Raw genomic sequence first — 14,846 nt, 5'->3', positions numbered from 1 at the left:
ACTATGGAACAGATTCTTCAGGCTACCCATATTAGCATCTGTGAATGTGATGCTCGATGAAACACACTTGGGAAAGCTGCACCTTTTTCAGAGTCCGCATGTATACACAGAATACTTATTATGAAATATTTGATGGAGAAGACAGATGCATGTATTATGATTTCTTAAAAAATATCAGCTGTAATGAATATAAGGCACATGTTATACAACTGTGTGACTAGTTTTTGAGTACCACTCTGGGTCCAATAATTTTGGAGACTAAAGCCTTACCTTGAAAAACAGCTTTATTTGATAATCCCAAAGCAGGGACAGTAGCTCCTTCTGGAAGATCACCATCTTGCTAGAATAAAAAGTATGATAAATGTTTTAGACACTAAAAGTTACTGTTACCGCAGTCACTACAAAAAAGAAAACATGGAGAGGGGGCGGAAGATGGCGGCGTGAGTAGAGCAGCGGAAATCTCCTCCCAAAACAACATATATCTATGAAAATATAACAAAGACAACCCTTCCTAGAATAAAGACCAGAGGACATAGGACAATATCCAGACCACATCCGCACGTGCGAGAACCCAGCGCCTCGCGAAGGGGGTAAGATACAAGCCCCGGCCCCGCGGGAGCCGAGCGCCCATCCCCCCAGCTCCCGGCGGGAGAAGAATAGGCAGAGCGGGAGGGAGACGGAGCCCAGGACTGCCGAAAACCCAGCCCCAGCCATCCGGGCCAGAGTGCAGGGCCCTCGATACTGGGAAAACAGGACAGCAAGAACAGTGAGCGGGCACTGGAGGCCGGGTGTCGGAGGACATAAGAAAAGCGCGCGACCATTTTTTTTTTTGCTTTTTTGCTGTTGTGTTTTGGCGAGCGCTTTTTGTAAGTCTTAAAGGGATAGGGACCCCAACACTAGGGAAACAGGGCAGAAAGACCGGTGAGCAGAGGCCTGAGGCTGGCACCGGAGAATAAAGAAAAACGAACGACCACCTTTTTTTTTTTTTAATTAAAAACTTTTTTTTTTTAATTTAAAATTTTTTTCTTTTTTTTTTTTTTTTTTTTTGGTGGTCATTGTTTTGTTTTGGCGGGTGCTTTTTGGAAGACTTAAAGGAGCAGGGTGGGTCACTTAATCCAGAGGTAGGGAATCCGGGGATCTCTGGGCACCCTAACCCCTGGGCTGCAGGGAGCAGGGAGGCCCCTTACGGAGATAAATAGCCTCCCAGCAGCTCCTGCTCCAAAGCGACTCCACCATTTTGGAGTAGCTGCCCGAGCTAGGCCACGCCCACAGCAACAGCGGAGATTAACTCCATAGCAGCCGGGCAGGAAGCAGAAACCCTGTCTGCGCGCAGCTGCTGCAGCACTAGCCACGAGAGGTCGCTGTTCTCCCAGGAGAGGAGGGCCACAAACCAACAAGAAAGGAAGTCCTTCCAGCCGTCACTCGTCCCAGTTCTGCAGACTATTCCTATCACCATGAAAAGGCAAAGCTACAGGCAGACAAAGATCACAGAGACAACACCAGAGAAGGAGACAGACCTAACCAGTCTTTCTGACAAAGAATTCAAAATAAGAATCATAAACATGCTGACAGAGATGCAGAGAAATATGCAAGAGAAATGGGATGAAGTCCGGAAGGAGATCACAGATGCCAGAAAGGAGAACGCAGAAATGAAACAAACTCTGGAAGGGTTTATAAGCAGAATGGATAGAATGCAAGAGGCCACTGATGGAATTGAAATCAGAGAACAGGAACGCATAGAAGCTGACATAGAGAGAGATAAAAGGATCTCCAGGAATGAAACAATATTAAGAGAACTGTGTGAACAATCCAAAATGAACAATATCCGTATTATAGGGGTCCCAGAAGAAGAAGAGAGAGGAAAAGAGATGGAAAGTATCTTAGAAGAAATAATTGCTGAAAACTTCCCCACACTGGGGGAGGAAGTAATCGAACAGACCACGGAAATACACAGAACCCCCAACAGAAAGGATCCAAGAAGGACAACACCAAGACACATAATAATTAAAATGGCAAAGATCAAGGACAAGGAAAGAGTGTTAAAGGCAGCTAGAGAGAAAAAGGTCACCTATAAAGGGAAACCCATCAGGCTAACGTCAGATTTCTCAACAGAAACCCTACAGGCCAGAAGAGAATGGCATGATATATTTAATACAATGAAACAGAAGGGCCTTGAAACAAGGATACTGTATCCAGCACGACTATCATTCAAATATGATCGTGGGATTAAACAATTCCCAGACAAACAAAAGCTGAGGGAATTTGCTTTCCACAAACCACCTCTACAGAACATCTTACAGGGACTGCTCTAGATGGGAGCACTCCTAGAAAGAGCACAGCACAAAACACCCAACATATGAAGAATCGAGGAGGAGGAACAAGAAGGGAGAGAAGAAAAGAATCTCCAGACAGTGTATATAACAGCTCAATAAGTGAGCTAAGTTAGGCAGTAAGATACTAAAGAGGCTAACCTTGAACCTTTGGTAACCACGAATTTAAAGCCTGCAATGGCAATAAGTACATATCTTTCAATAGTCACCCTAAATGTTAATGGGTTGAATGCACCAATCAAAAGACACAGAGTAACAGAATGGATAAAAAAGCAAGACCCATCTATATGCTGCTTACAAGAAACTCACCTCAAACCAAAGACATGTACAGACTAAAAGTCAGGGGATGGAAAAACATATTTCAAGCAAACAACAGTGAGAAGAAAACAGGGGTTGCAGTACTAATATCAGACAAAATAGACTTCAAAACAAAGAAAGTAACAAGAGATAAAGAAGTACACTACATAACGATAAAGGGCTCAGTCAAACAAGAGGATATAACCATTCTAAATATATATGCACCCAACACAGGAGCACCAGCATATGTGAAACAAATACTAACAGAACTAAAGGGGGATATAGACTGCAATGCATTCATTCTAGGAGACTTCAACACACCACTCACCCCAAAGGATAGATCCACTGGGCAGAAAATAAGTAAGGACACAGAGGCACTGAACAACACACTAGAACAGATGGACCTAATAGACATCTACAGAACTCTACATCCAAAAACAACAGGATACACATTCTTCTCAAGTGCACATGGAACATTCTCCAGAATAGACCACATACTAGGCCACAAAAAGAGCCTCAGAAAATTCCAAAAGATTGAAATCCTACCAACCAACTTTTCAGACCACAAAGGCATAAAACTAGAAATAAACTGTACAAAGAAAGAAAAGAGGCTCACAAACACATGGAGGCTTAACAACACGCTCCTAAATAATCAAAGGATCAATGACCAAATCAAAATGGAGATCCAGCAATATATGGAAACAAATGACAACAACAACACTAAGCCCCAACTTCTGTGGGACACAGCAAAAGCAGTCTTAAGAGGAAAGTATATAGCAATCCAAGCATATTTAAAAAAGGAAGAGCAATCCCAAATGAATGGTCTAATGTCACAATTATCGAAATTGGAAAAAGAAGAACAGATGAGGCCTAAGGTCAGCAGAAGGAGGGACATAATAAAGATCAGCGAAGAAATAAATAAAATTGAGAAGAATAAAACAAAAGCAAAAATCAATGAAACCAAGAGCTGGTTCTTTGAGAAAATAAACAAAATAGATAAGCCTCTAGCCAGACTTATTAAGAAGAAAAGAGAGTCAACACAAATCAACAGTATCAGAAACGAGAAAGGAAAAATCACGACGGACCCCACGGAAATGCAAAGAATTATTGGAGACTACTATGAAAACCTATATGCTAACAAGCTGGGAAACCTAGGAGAAATGGACAACTTCCTAGAAAAATATAACCTTCCAAGATTGACCCAGGAAGAAACAGAAAATCTAAACAGACCAATTACCAGCAACGAAATTGAAGCGGTAATCAAAAAACTACCAAAGAACAAAACCCCCGGGCCAGATGGATTTACCTCGGAATTTTATCAGACATACAGGGAAGACATAATACCCATTCTCCTTAAAGTTTTCCAAAAAATAGAGGAGGAGGGGACACTCCCAAACTCATTCTATGAAGCTAACATCACCCTAATACCAAAACCAGGCAAAGACCCCACCAAAAAAGAAAACTACAGACCAATATCCCTGATGAACGTAGATGCAAAAATACTCAACAAAATATTAGCAAACCGAATTCAAAAATACATCAAAAGGATCATACACCATGACCAAGTGGGATTCATCCCAGGGATGCAAGGATTGTACAACATTCGTAAGTCCATCAACATCATCCACCACATCAACAAAAAGAAAGACAAAAACCACATGATCATCTCCATAGATGCTGAAAAAGCATTTGACAAAGTTCAACATCCATTCATGTTAAAAACTCTCAGCAAAATGGGAATAGAGGGCAAGTACCTCAACATAATAAAGGCCATCTATGATAAACCCACAGCCAACATTATATTGAACAGCGAGAAGCTGAAAGCATTTCCTCTGAGATCGGGAACTAGACAGGGATGCCCACTCTCTCCACTGTTATTTAACATAGTACTGGAGGTCCTAGCCACAGCAATCAGACAAAATAAAGAAATACAAGGAATCCAGATTGGTAAAGAAGAAGTTAAACTGTCACTATTTGCAGATGACATGATACTGTACATAAAAAACCCTAAAGACTCCACCCCAAAACTACTAGAACTGATATCGGAATACAGCAAAGTTGCAGGATACAAAATCAACACACAGAAATCTGTGGCTTTCCTATATACTAACAATGAACCAACAGAAAGAGAAATCAGGAAAACAACTCCATTCACAATTGCACCAAAAAAAATAAAATACCTAGGAATAAACCTAACCAAAGAAGTGAAAGACTTATACTCTGAAAACTACAAGTCACTCTTAAGAGAAATTAAAGGGGACACTAACAGATGGAAACTCATCCCACGCTCGTGGCTAGGAAGAATTAATATCGTCAAAATGGCCATCCTGCCCAAAGCAATATACAGATTTGATGCAATCCCTATGAAACTACCAGCAACATTCTTCAATGAACTGGAACAAATAATTCAAAAATTCATATGGAAACACCAAAGACCCCGAATAGCCAAAGCAATCCTGAGAAAGAAGAATAAAGTAGGGGGGATCTCACTCCCCAACTTCAAGCTCTACTATAAAGCCATAGTAATCAAGACAATTTGGTACTGGTACAAGAGCAGAGCCACAGACCAATGGAACAGACTAGAGAATCCAGACATTAACCCAGACATATATGGTCAATTAATATTTGATAAAGGAGCCATGGAGATACAATGGCAAAATGACAGTCTCTTCAACAGGTGGTGCTGGCAAAACTGGACAGCTACATGTAGGAGAATGAAACTGGACCATTGTCTAACCCCATATACAAAAGTAAACTCAAAATGGATCAAAGACCTGAATGTAAGCCATGAAACCATTAAACTCTTGGAAGAAAACATAGGCAAAAACCTCTTTGACATAAACATGAGTTACCTCTTCTTGAACATATCTCCCCGGGCAAGGAAAACAACAGCAAAAATGAACAAGTGGGACTATATTAAGCTGAAAAGCTTCTGTACAGCAAAAGACACCATCAATAGAACAAAAAGGATCCCTACAGTATGGGAGAATATATTTGAAAATGACACATCCGATAAAGGCTTGACATCCAGAATATATAAAGAGCTCACACACCTCAACAAACAAAAAACAAATAACCCAATTAAAAAATGGGCAGAGGAACTGAACAGACAGTTCTCCAAAAAAGAAATACAGATGGCCAACAGACACATGAAAAGATGCTCCACATCGCTAATTATCAGAGAAATGCAAATTAAAACTACAATGAGGTATCACCTCACACCAGTAAGGATGGCTGCCATCCAAAAGACAAACAACAACAAATGTTGGCGAGGCTGTGGAGAAAGGGGAACCCTCCTACACTGCTGGTGGGAATGTAAGTTAGTTCAACCATTGTGGAAAGCAGTATGGAGGTACATCAAAATGCTCAAAACAGACTTACCATTTGACCCAGGAATTCTACTCCTAGGAATTTACCCTAAAAACACAGCAATCAAGTTTGAGAAAGACAGATGCACCCCTATGTTTATCGCAGCACTATTTACAATAGCCAAGAATTGGAAGCAACCTAAATGTCCATCGATAGATGAATGGATAAAGAAGATGTGGTACATATACACAATCGAATACTACTCAGCCATAAGAAAAGGGCAAATCCAATCATTTGCAGCAACATGGATGGAGCTGGAGGGTATTATGCTCAGTGAAACAAGCCAAGCGGAGAAAGAGAAATACCAAATGATTTCACTTATCTGTGGAATATAAGAACAAAGGAAAAACTGAAGGAACAAAACAGCACCAGAATCACAGAACTCAAGAATGGACTAACAGGTACCAAAGGGAAAGGGACTGGGGAGGATGGGTGGGTAGGGAGGGATAAGGGGGGGGAGAAGTAGGGGGGTATTAAGATTAACATGCATGGGGGGGTAGGAGAAAAGGGAGGGCTGTACAACACAGAGAAGGCAAGTAGTGATTCTACAACATTTTGCTATGCTGATGGAGAGTGACTGTAAAGGGGTTTATAGGGGAGAGCCTAGTAAACATAATATTCGTCATGTAAGTGTAGATTAGTGATACCAAAAAAAAAAAAAAGGGGGGCAGTTCCTGTGTGGTAACCTCCAATGAGTTCTACACAAGGGTATAAAGGGCATATAAAAGTGTAGGCAAAGGGTCTGTTTGCGTCTATACAGAAGATCAAAGCCTAATTGGGCTACCCCGAAAATGAACTAAGATACGATATGAAAGAGAACTTCCAACATCAGCACTCTCTGGTAGACTCATGACAGAAGATGATCATCAAAAAACCCCAACAACGATCCACGCACTGCTACAGCTGTAGATGCACTCATCCCACCAGCTCCTGGACTTGCCATGGGAATGAGGAAGGAGATATCTAAGCTGGCCTGTGCATACAGTAAAACAACAAATTTGACTGGATCTATACTGTTGGAACTCAACCAAGAATTAGGAGAAGTGCAAATTGTAGCGCTCCAAAATCTTACAACTACAGACTATTTACTGTTAAAAGAACATAAGGGATGTGAACATTCCCCAGGAATGGGTTGTTTTAATTTGTCTGATTTCTCTCAGACTGTTCAAGTTCAGTTGGACAATATCCACCATACCATAGATAAGTTTTCACAAATGCCTAAGGTGCCTAACTGGTTTTCTTGGTTTCACTGGAGATGGCTGGTTATTACAGGTATGCTTTGGTTATGTAACTATACTCCTATTATGTTAATGTGTATGCGCAATTTAATTAGTAGTTTAAAACCTATACATGCTGAAGTTACTCTACAAGAAGATATGTCAAAGAAATAATCAATCTTCCCATGTTTTCTTCCGCCTGCTACTTCTATAGCTTTTCTTCTTCCTTCCTAATTACAACCCTTAAATAGAATTCGTGCCTCATATCAAATTTACCGAGTATCATAATTCTTCCAAGTGGTAAAGATACCTCAAGACAAATGCTGGGCATAGAAGCCACAGGGCATAAATATACAAAGAAGTAAAAAGCTAACCTTTTCAAACAGTAAGGCTTCTCTCTCACTTACCAACTTTACATTTCCCTGTATGGCCCCGGAAGATGACTGGTTAGCCAGAGACGGGTAAGATTCCTCAAGGGAGGAACAACCTAAGACAGGCACAGTCGCAGGGGGGCCATCAGGTGAGAAATTGGGGATCAACAGAGGTGAGGCTTAGAACCTCACCCCCCCTGTTCTGAGAGAAATCTTCTGCATACGTGGATGTTTTATTGCCCTGGTCTAGCTTGGATTAACACATAGTCTACAGGCACACACCTGATCATCTACATTTGCTCTCTTACAACACTAAACTATGTTTTCTACCTTTATCTTGTATCTACCTACCACTTCAGCATTTTATTAAAAATAATAATAATAAAGAGAGAAATGTGGTATCCACATATAAATCAAGTATAAAAACCAAATGAGTATTCATATTTGAACTGACTGTTTATAGTTCATAATGCATGAGCAAAACCGAAAGTTTCTGTGATGACTGCCCTTGTACTGTTCACTATGTAACTTATTCATTATGTAAGAATTTGTTCTACATGTAAGAACTTGTTTGTTATGCCTCAGAAGATTGGAGACTGACGAAAATTAGGCTTGGGGTGTATTAATGATTGTGCATTGAGCATTGACTCCCCTATACAGAATTTTATTGTCATTAACAACCATTTGATCAATAAATATGAGAGATGCCCTCACAAAAAAAAAAAAAAAAAAAAAAAAGATGTTAATTAGGAAAACTGAGAGTGCGTTAAAAGGGACTCAAATATTATGCATTATTTTTGTAAGTCTGAAACTGCCCTACAATAAAAAGTTTACTTAAAAAAAAAAAAAAAAAGAAAAAAGAAAACATGCCCATAAATGCTGAAGAGCAGTTTAAAGACACCCTTTAAAGTGGGATTTCTGCCCACACTTCTATTTCTAAACCAACAGCTGCAACTTAAGCAATCACTCTCCAAGAGTCAGGCTGCAGTTAACCCCCAACCATCATTTACCCAGTCTATGAAGTCAGTCATCCTTTCATCCCTGAACTCACCAAATCCTAACAGCTCAGTGGGTTGCAGGGTCTGATAAGGAATGCACTGGGATGGCTTCTAGCAAAGATGGGCTAAAAATGGAAGGCCCAGAGCTCTACTTCCAAGAGAGTCTCACTGGCACATCCCTGATGATGCTCATGAGAACACCTATGTTTCCCAGGAAGACCTAGTTTTTTCATTAAGCTTATTTAAATAATTGAGTATTTTTAAAATTTCTTAACAGTGCCACTTGAAGTGCCAATAATCTACTTACTCTGAAATTGGTCAATTAGCTCATCTGAAACTATATATGCTAATGATCAAAACTGGCACATGTGCTAAGAGTGTTTCTTACAATCTAGACTTTAATATAAGGGCTAGAACTTGATACAAATATGAACAATGAGAATGTATTAGCAACAGCTACCCAGGAAATAAGAGAACACATTATCTCAGAAAACAGTAAAGTAAAATAAAACAGCATGGAAAAGAGCAATAAGAAGCACTCTTACATACCCAACCCATCATTCAGTATGAAAACAACACCCAAAACACCCCAGGAGGCTTTCCAGTTTACAGGATTCCTGTGTCTTAGGACACAATGAATTTAGTATTTAACTGGGACTTAGCCTCTCATGGAATCTCATAAAATCCACATTTCAATCCCCAGAACTGAGAGATCCTGCAATCTACTGTCCCTCCATCTATACAGCTCTATATAAAACCAAGAATTCCTTTTGATCTAGTTCCTGCTACCCATTACAATTAGAAACAAGCAGAGCAGAATCTTCCACCTTCATGTAATCAAGAAAGCCTGTGGCATTAGCTGCTCAGTATATACACACTCTGAGAAATTTACATGGACACTTCATTTCAAATGACTCTCACTTACTTCTCCAGTCTTACCCAGACTGCTAGTTTCCCAGTCTACAGAGTCTCTGGGCTCAAATATATCCTCTCCACATAACTCTTCATCCCAAAGTGCTTTTCATTGCTATCTTTCTTCAGGGCCTCCAATAGTACCCCATAGTTTAAACTGTCCCTCCCTCCCAAGGTCCTCCTGCTTTGACTTCCCCCCTCCCCTCTATTTTCTACTATATACTCTTCATTGGAACAGCAAGGGCACCCCCACTGCTCTCTCCTTCCTTTTGCTTATCACAAGTATACTTCGCCTTTTCAATCTCAGAACCAAATTTGTGACCCAACTCTTAACTACAGTAAATAACCCTATGATGTGAAAAGAAAAGAAATCCTACCATTCGCAAAAACATGGATGAAACTAGAGGGTATTATGCTCAGTGAAATAAGCCAGGCAGAAAAAGACAAGAACCAAATGATTTCACTCATTTGTAGAGTATAAAAACACAGCGAAACTGAAGGAACAAAATAGCAGCAGATTCACAGACACCGAGAAGGAACTAGTGGTCAACAAAGGAGAGAGGTTGGGGAGGATGGGGGAGGAGGAGATTAAGGGGCATATAATTTGCAATCACAATATAGGTAGGTCACAGGGAAGGCAGTACATCACAGGGAAGGCAGTACATCACAGAGAAGACAAGTAATGACTCTATAGCATCTTACTATGCTGATGGACCAGTGACTGCAATGGGGTGGGGGCAACTTGATAATATGGGTGAATGTTGAAACCACAATGTTGTTCATGTGAAATATTTATATGATTGTATATCAATGATACTTTAATAAAAAATAAAAGAACCCTATGATGTGCACTTCTGTGTAATATAATTGTCCTCCTACTTTATTTCCCTTCTTTCAAAGCTAGGTACTTTATACTTTTTATAACGTGTATTTTTATAAGTAATTCAAATCTTTTGTACAAAGAGGGTATAAACATAAAAACTTACCCTTTCAAAACCCAAATGAAGTCCCATTAAACAATTCCTCATTATTCCAGTACAGTGACCTCCTCCTTCTATGAAATTTACTTCAGCCACCACAAGATCTAGCAATTAATTGGTCTCATCTAATAACTGCAGATACATTAGTTCCATTACTCCCTCCCTAATCTACAGCTACATGGTAATCTCCTTGAAAATATAACCTGTCTATCATTTTTTATCAGAGGTACCTAGCACAGTGATCATACACAGTATTCATACCATAACATCTTAATTCTTAACAGTGCTTTGGCTAATTTGTTAGAAAACTTCTGGTTTTAATATTTAAATTACTGCATGGCACAGTACACACACGTTTGTAAGCCAGTGATAAAAATGATTTGACTTCCTTTCCACCCATGTACTCCATTTATAGTCTTAAGCAAAACTGCTTGAAATTTAAAATCAAGTGACTATATTTAGAGTTAAAACATTTAGAGGGATACTCACATTACAAAGCACGTGACTCAGTGATTGGCCCGTAATTGCACAAAAATTTTCCACAAAATTCCGCGGTGCAGAAAACACTCGAAGCACTTTTTCATCTGCTCCAGATACAAACTGAAACCGATTAATCATCGCCAGACATTTCAGGTCATATCCATGTATCTGAGGCCTTGCAATTTCATGCCAAGACACCTGGGTATTAATATAGGATAGGTGAAAATAATCACATATGGTCCAAAAACTGAATTCTTTTTAACCAGCAAAGTATCAAATGCAAAATATTTTACTATGCCATGGAAATATGACCATGGGCAGATTCATCCATGTTGCTGTGTTTATCAACAGTTCAATCCTTTATATTGCTCAGTCCTAGCCCCTTGCATGGATATACCACAACTTGTTGATCCATTCACCTACTGATAGACATTTGATTTGTTTCCAGTTTTTGTCTTTTACTGAAAATGCAATCATGAATATTAGTGTACAAGTCGTTGCATGGACATAAACTTCTATTTCTCCTGGGTAAACACTACTTATGAGTAAAATGGTTGCATGATATGATGTATATTTAACTTTTTAAGAAACTGCAAACTATTTCCCAAAGTGGTTGTACATTTTACAATCCCACCAGCAGTGTATGAAAGTTTGTTACCCACTTGCTCACCAACACTTAGTATGGTCGGTCTTTTACCTTTAATCATCCTTATGGGTGTATAATTGTACTCACTGTAGCTTCAGTTTGCATTTTCCTAATGACTAATGGTGCTGGGAATCTTTTCCTCCTCTTATTTTCCATCCATGTATTTTCTTCAAAAAAATATCTGTTCAATTCTTTTGCCCATCTTCTACTGGATTATTTGTCTTCCTGAGTTCTGAAAAGTTCCTTACACAATCTAGACATAAATCCTTCATCAGATATGTGCTTTGTAAATAGTTTCTCCCTGTTTGTAACTTCTTATTTTCCTGACAATGTCTTTCAAAAAGTAGAAATTTTACATTTTGGTAAAGTCCAATTTATTTGTTTTTTAAATGGATTATGAATAAACAACGAAGCCATATCAAAATTAAGTCACAAGGTCTACAGAAAACCACCACCCCAAATCATTTGCCTTGCTTTCTAATTGACTATAGTGTTGCTCCCAATGTCCTCAACTCTATTAATTTGAATCTACCATGTGCTACTGAAGCAGTAATGTCAGTGTCAAATTGTATTAGATCACATGGACTGACCCATAGTCAATTCCATGAATTTTTGTCAGAAACTGAAGTTTAGTATACTGACTTTCTCTACCACACAGCACAGTTCAATGGTTTGCCTGTGGTAAAGTTCTTTTTTTTTTTCTCTTTTGCAAGTATTTTTTATTACTGTTGCTTGAATTGTACTTTTGTATAAGCGTATTATGAAACATTTGCCCTGTGAGTCAAAAGATCACTTTAGAATCATACAGACATGTAATTATGTAATTATCTATTTGAGGGTCATTGGGCCTGTTCTCTTTTTTTTTGAGAGGGCATCTCTCATATTTATTGATCAAATGGTTAACAATAAAATTCTGTATAGGGGATTCAATGCACAGTCATTAATCAACCCCAAGCCTATATCTCAACAGTCTCCAATCTTCTGAAGCATAACAAACAAGTTCTTACATGGTGAACAAGGTCTTACATAGTGAATAAGTTCTTACATGGTGAACAGTGCAAGGGCAGTCATATCACAGAAACTTTCGGTTTTGATCACGCATCATGAACTATAAACAATCAAGTCAGATATGATTATTCGTTTGATTTTTATACATGATTTATATGTGAATCCCACATTTCTCCCTTATTGTTATTATTATTATTTTTTTAATAAAATGCTGAAATGGTAGGTAGATGCAAGATAAAGGTAGAAAACATAATTTAGTGCTGTAAGAGGGCAAATGTAGATTATCAGGTCTGTGCCTATAGACTAAGTATTAATCCAAGCTAGACAAGGGCAACAAAACATCCACGGATGCAGAAGATTTCTCTCAAAACAGAGGGGGTGAGGTTCTAAGCCTCACCTCTGTTGGTCCCCAATTTCTCTCTTGATGGCCCCCCTGCGACTGTGCCTGTCTTAGGTTGTTCCTCCCTTGAGGAGTCTTACCCGTCTCTGGCTAACCAGTCATCTTCCGGGGCCATACAGGGAAATGTAAAGTTGGTAAGTGAGAGAGGTAAGCCATATTGTTTGAAAAGGTTAGCTTTTTACTTTTTTGCAGATTTATGCCCTGTGGCTTCTATGCCCAGCATTTGTCTTGAGGTATCTTTACCACTTGGAAGAATTATGATACTCGGTAATTTCGATATGAGGCACGAATTCTACTAAAGGGTTGTAATTAGGAAGGAAGAAGAAAAGCAAAAGAAGTAGCAGATGGAAGGAAACATGGGAAGATTGATTATTTCTTTGACATATCTTCTTGTAGAGTAACATAAGCATGTATAGGTTTTAAACTACTAATTAAATTGCGCACATACATTAACATAATAGGAATACAGCTACATAACAAAAGCAGACCTACAATTACCAGCCATATCCAGTGAAACCAAGAAAACCAGTTAGGTACGCTAGGCATTTGTGGAAACTTATCAATGATATGATGGATATTGTCTAACTGAATTTGAATTAGTTTTTAATTTTTTTTTTTTTTAGCTGAGGGCTAAGATTGAAAAGTTAATTGAACAAAAAGTTTACTGAACTCAACCACTATTATTTAACACTATATGACTTTAAAAATTAGCTTTTACTACAGACTTGATGGTGTTTCTGAAAGAATTAAACCTAAAATTACAGGTATAATAGAACTTCTATGTGGAACTGAAGAATCCATTTTGACAACTAACATCTGAATCTACCATGTGTATTGTAAAAAGGGCACATACATTTAAATTTTTAAGAAAATATCAAACTGTTTTCCAGAGCAGCTGTATCATTTTGAATTCCCACTAGCAATATATAAAAGTTCCAGTCATTTGGCATCCTTACCACTATTGCTATAGTATTTTACTTCAGCCATTCTAGAGGGTGTGTGGGGGCATCTTGTCATGGTTTTAATTTGCACATACCTCATGGCTAACGATTGCCTCATTTTTCATTTGTTCATGTATTGTTTCTTAAGGTGAATCAGTCAAGTAGGAAGACATTCTACCTGTGATTGGTTTTTTCTCTTCCATGGAGCAAAAAGCCGAGTTGTCTGGTCAGTACCAACAGTGATGATAAATTCTCCTTCTGTATCCCACACTAGGTCTTGTACACCATCAAAGTGTCCTGAAATAACAACCTCTGGGGTCCATTCTCTCTGTAATGAAAGTGCTCATGACAAATCAAAATAATCAAAGACCACCACCACTCAAAATAAAGTCTGGGAATGCCTTCAGCCCTCAGGTCTGATAATGGGAAAGACTGATGCCCCCAAGCAAGATGAAAAGCTAAGTAAGCAAGATGGGATCTTAAAATAATAGGATCTGTTTCCCAATCAAGAATGTTAGAACTTAAACATTCAAATATGTGTTGTGTCCTGTAAGGCAGTAACCTTGGGAAATTTCCCTGCATTTATTAAATGCCTGTTAGAGCCAGACACTACTTAACCTTTCTGTGCCTCAATTAATATTTCTGTAAAAGAGCTACCTAATTCACAGGGTTCTTACGAGAATTAAATTAATTTATATTTATAAAGCATTCAGAATAATGCTGGCACATACTAGAAACTATGTGAGTATTTACTTGTTAAACTAAATAATAAAGAGTATTGGTAGGTTCTGTGTGTGTGCCTCATAACTTTATTAAGTAAAAGAAGTTAAAGTTGTAGAGGAAGGGGCTAAATCAAACCTAGTTGGTCCATCTCCTGAAGCAGCCTGCACCAGCAAC

The 14,846-nt window shown here is 38.7% G+C and overlaps 2 protein-coding genes across 3 annotated transcripts in view; one reads left to right on the top strand and one right to left on the bottom strand.

The window, feature by feature from the left end:
- SLC39A6 (solute carrier family 39 member 6) overlaps positions 1-14,846 on the top strand; it is a 120,990-nt gene that overhangs the window by 40,440 nt on the left and 65,704 nt on the right. The gene's annotated exons all lie outside the window — the stretch shown is intronic.
- The window catches only part of ELP2 (elongator acetyltransferase complex subunit 2), an 83,390-nt gene that overhangs the window by 30,426 nt on the left and 38,118 nt on the right, over positions 1-14,846 (bottom strand). For both annotated transcript variants that reach the window (XM_036885059.2, XM_036885061.2), the window contains 3 exons: positions 14,128-14,277; positions 10,964-11,152; positions 271-340 (listed from right to left, as the gene is read on the bottom strand). In XM_036885059.2, the coding sequence (XP_036740954.2) occupies positions 271-340; positions 10,964-11,152; positions 14,128-14,277 (409 nt within the window). The remainder of the gene's footprint in view (positions 1-270; positions 341-10,963; positions 11,153-14,127; positions 14,278-14,846) is intronic.

This window comes from Manis pentadactyla, chromosome 6 (assembly GCF_030020395.1).
Source record: "Manis pentadactyla isolate mManPen7 chromosome 6, mManPen7.hap1, whole genome shotgun sequence".
Lineage (NCBI taxonomy): Eukaryota > Metazoa > Chordata > Mammalia > Pholidota > Manidae > Manis > Manis pentadactyla.
Note: the sequence above shows the minus strand (reverse complement) of the source record. Positions and strands in the feature narration are given on the sequence as shown.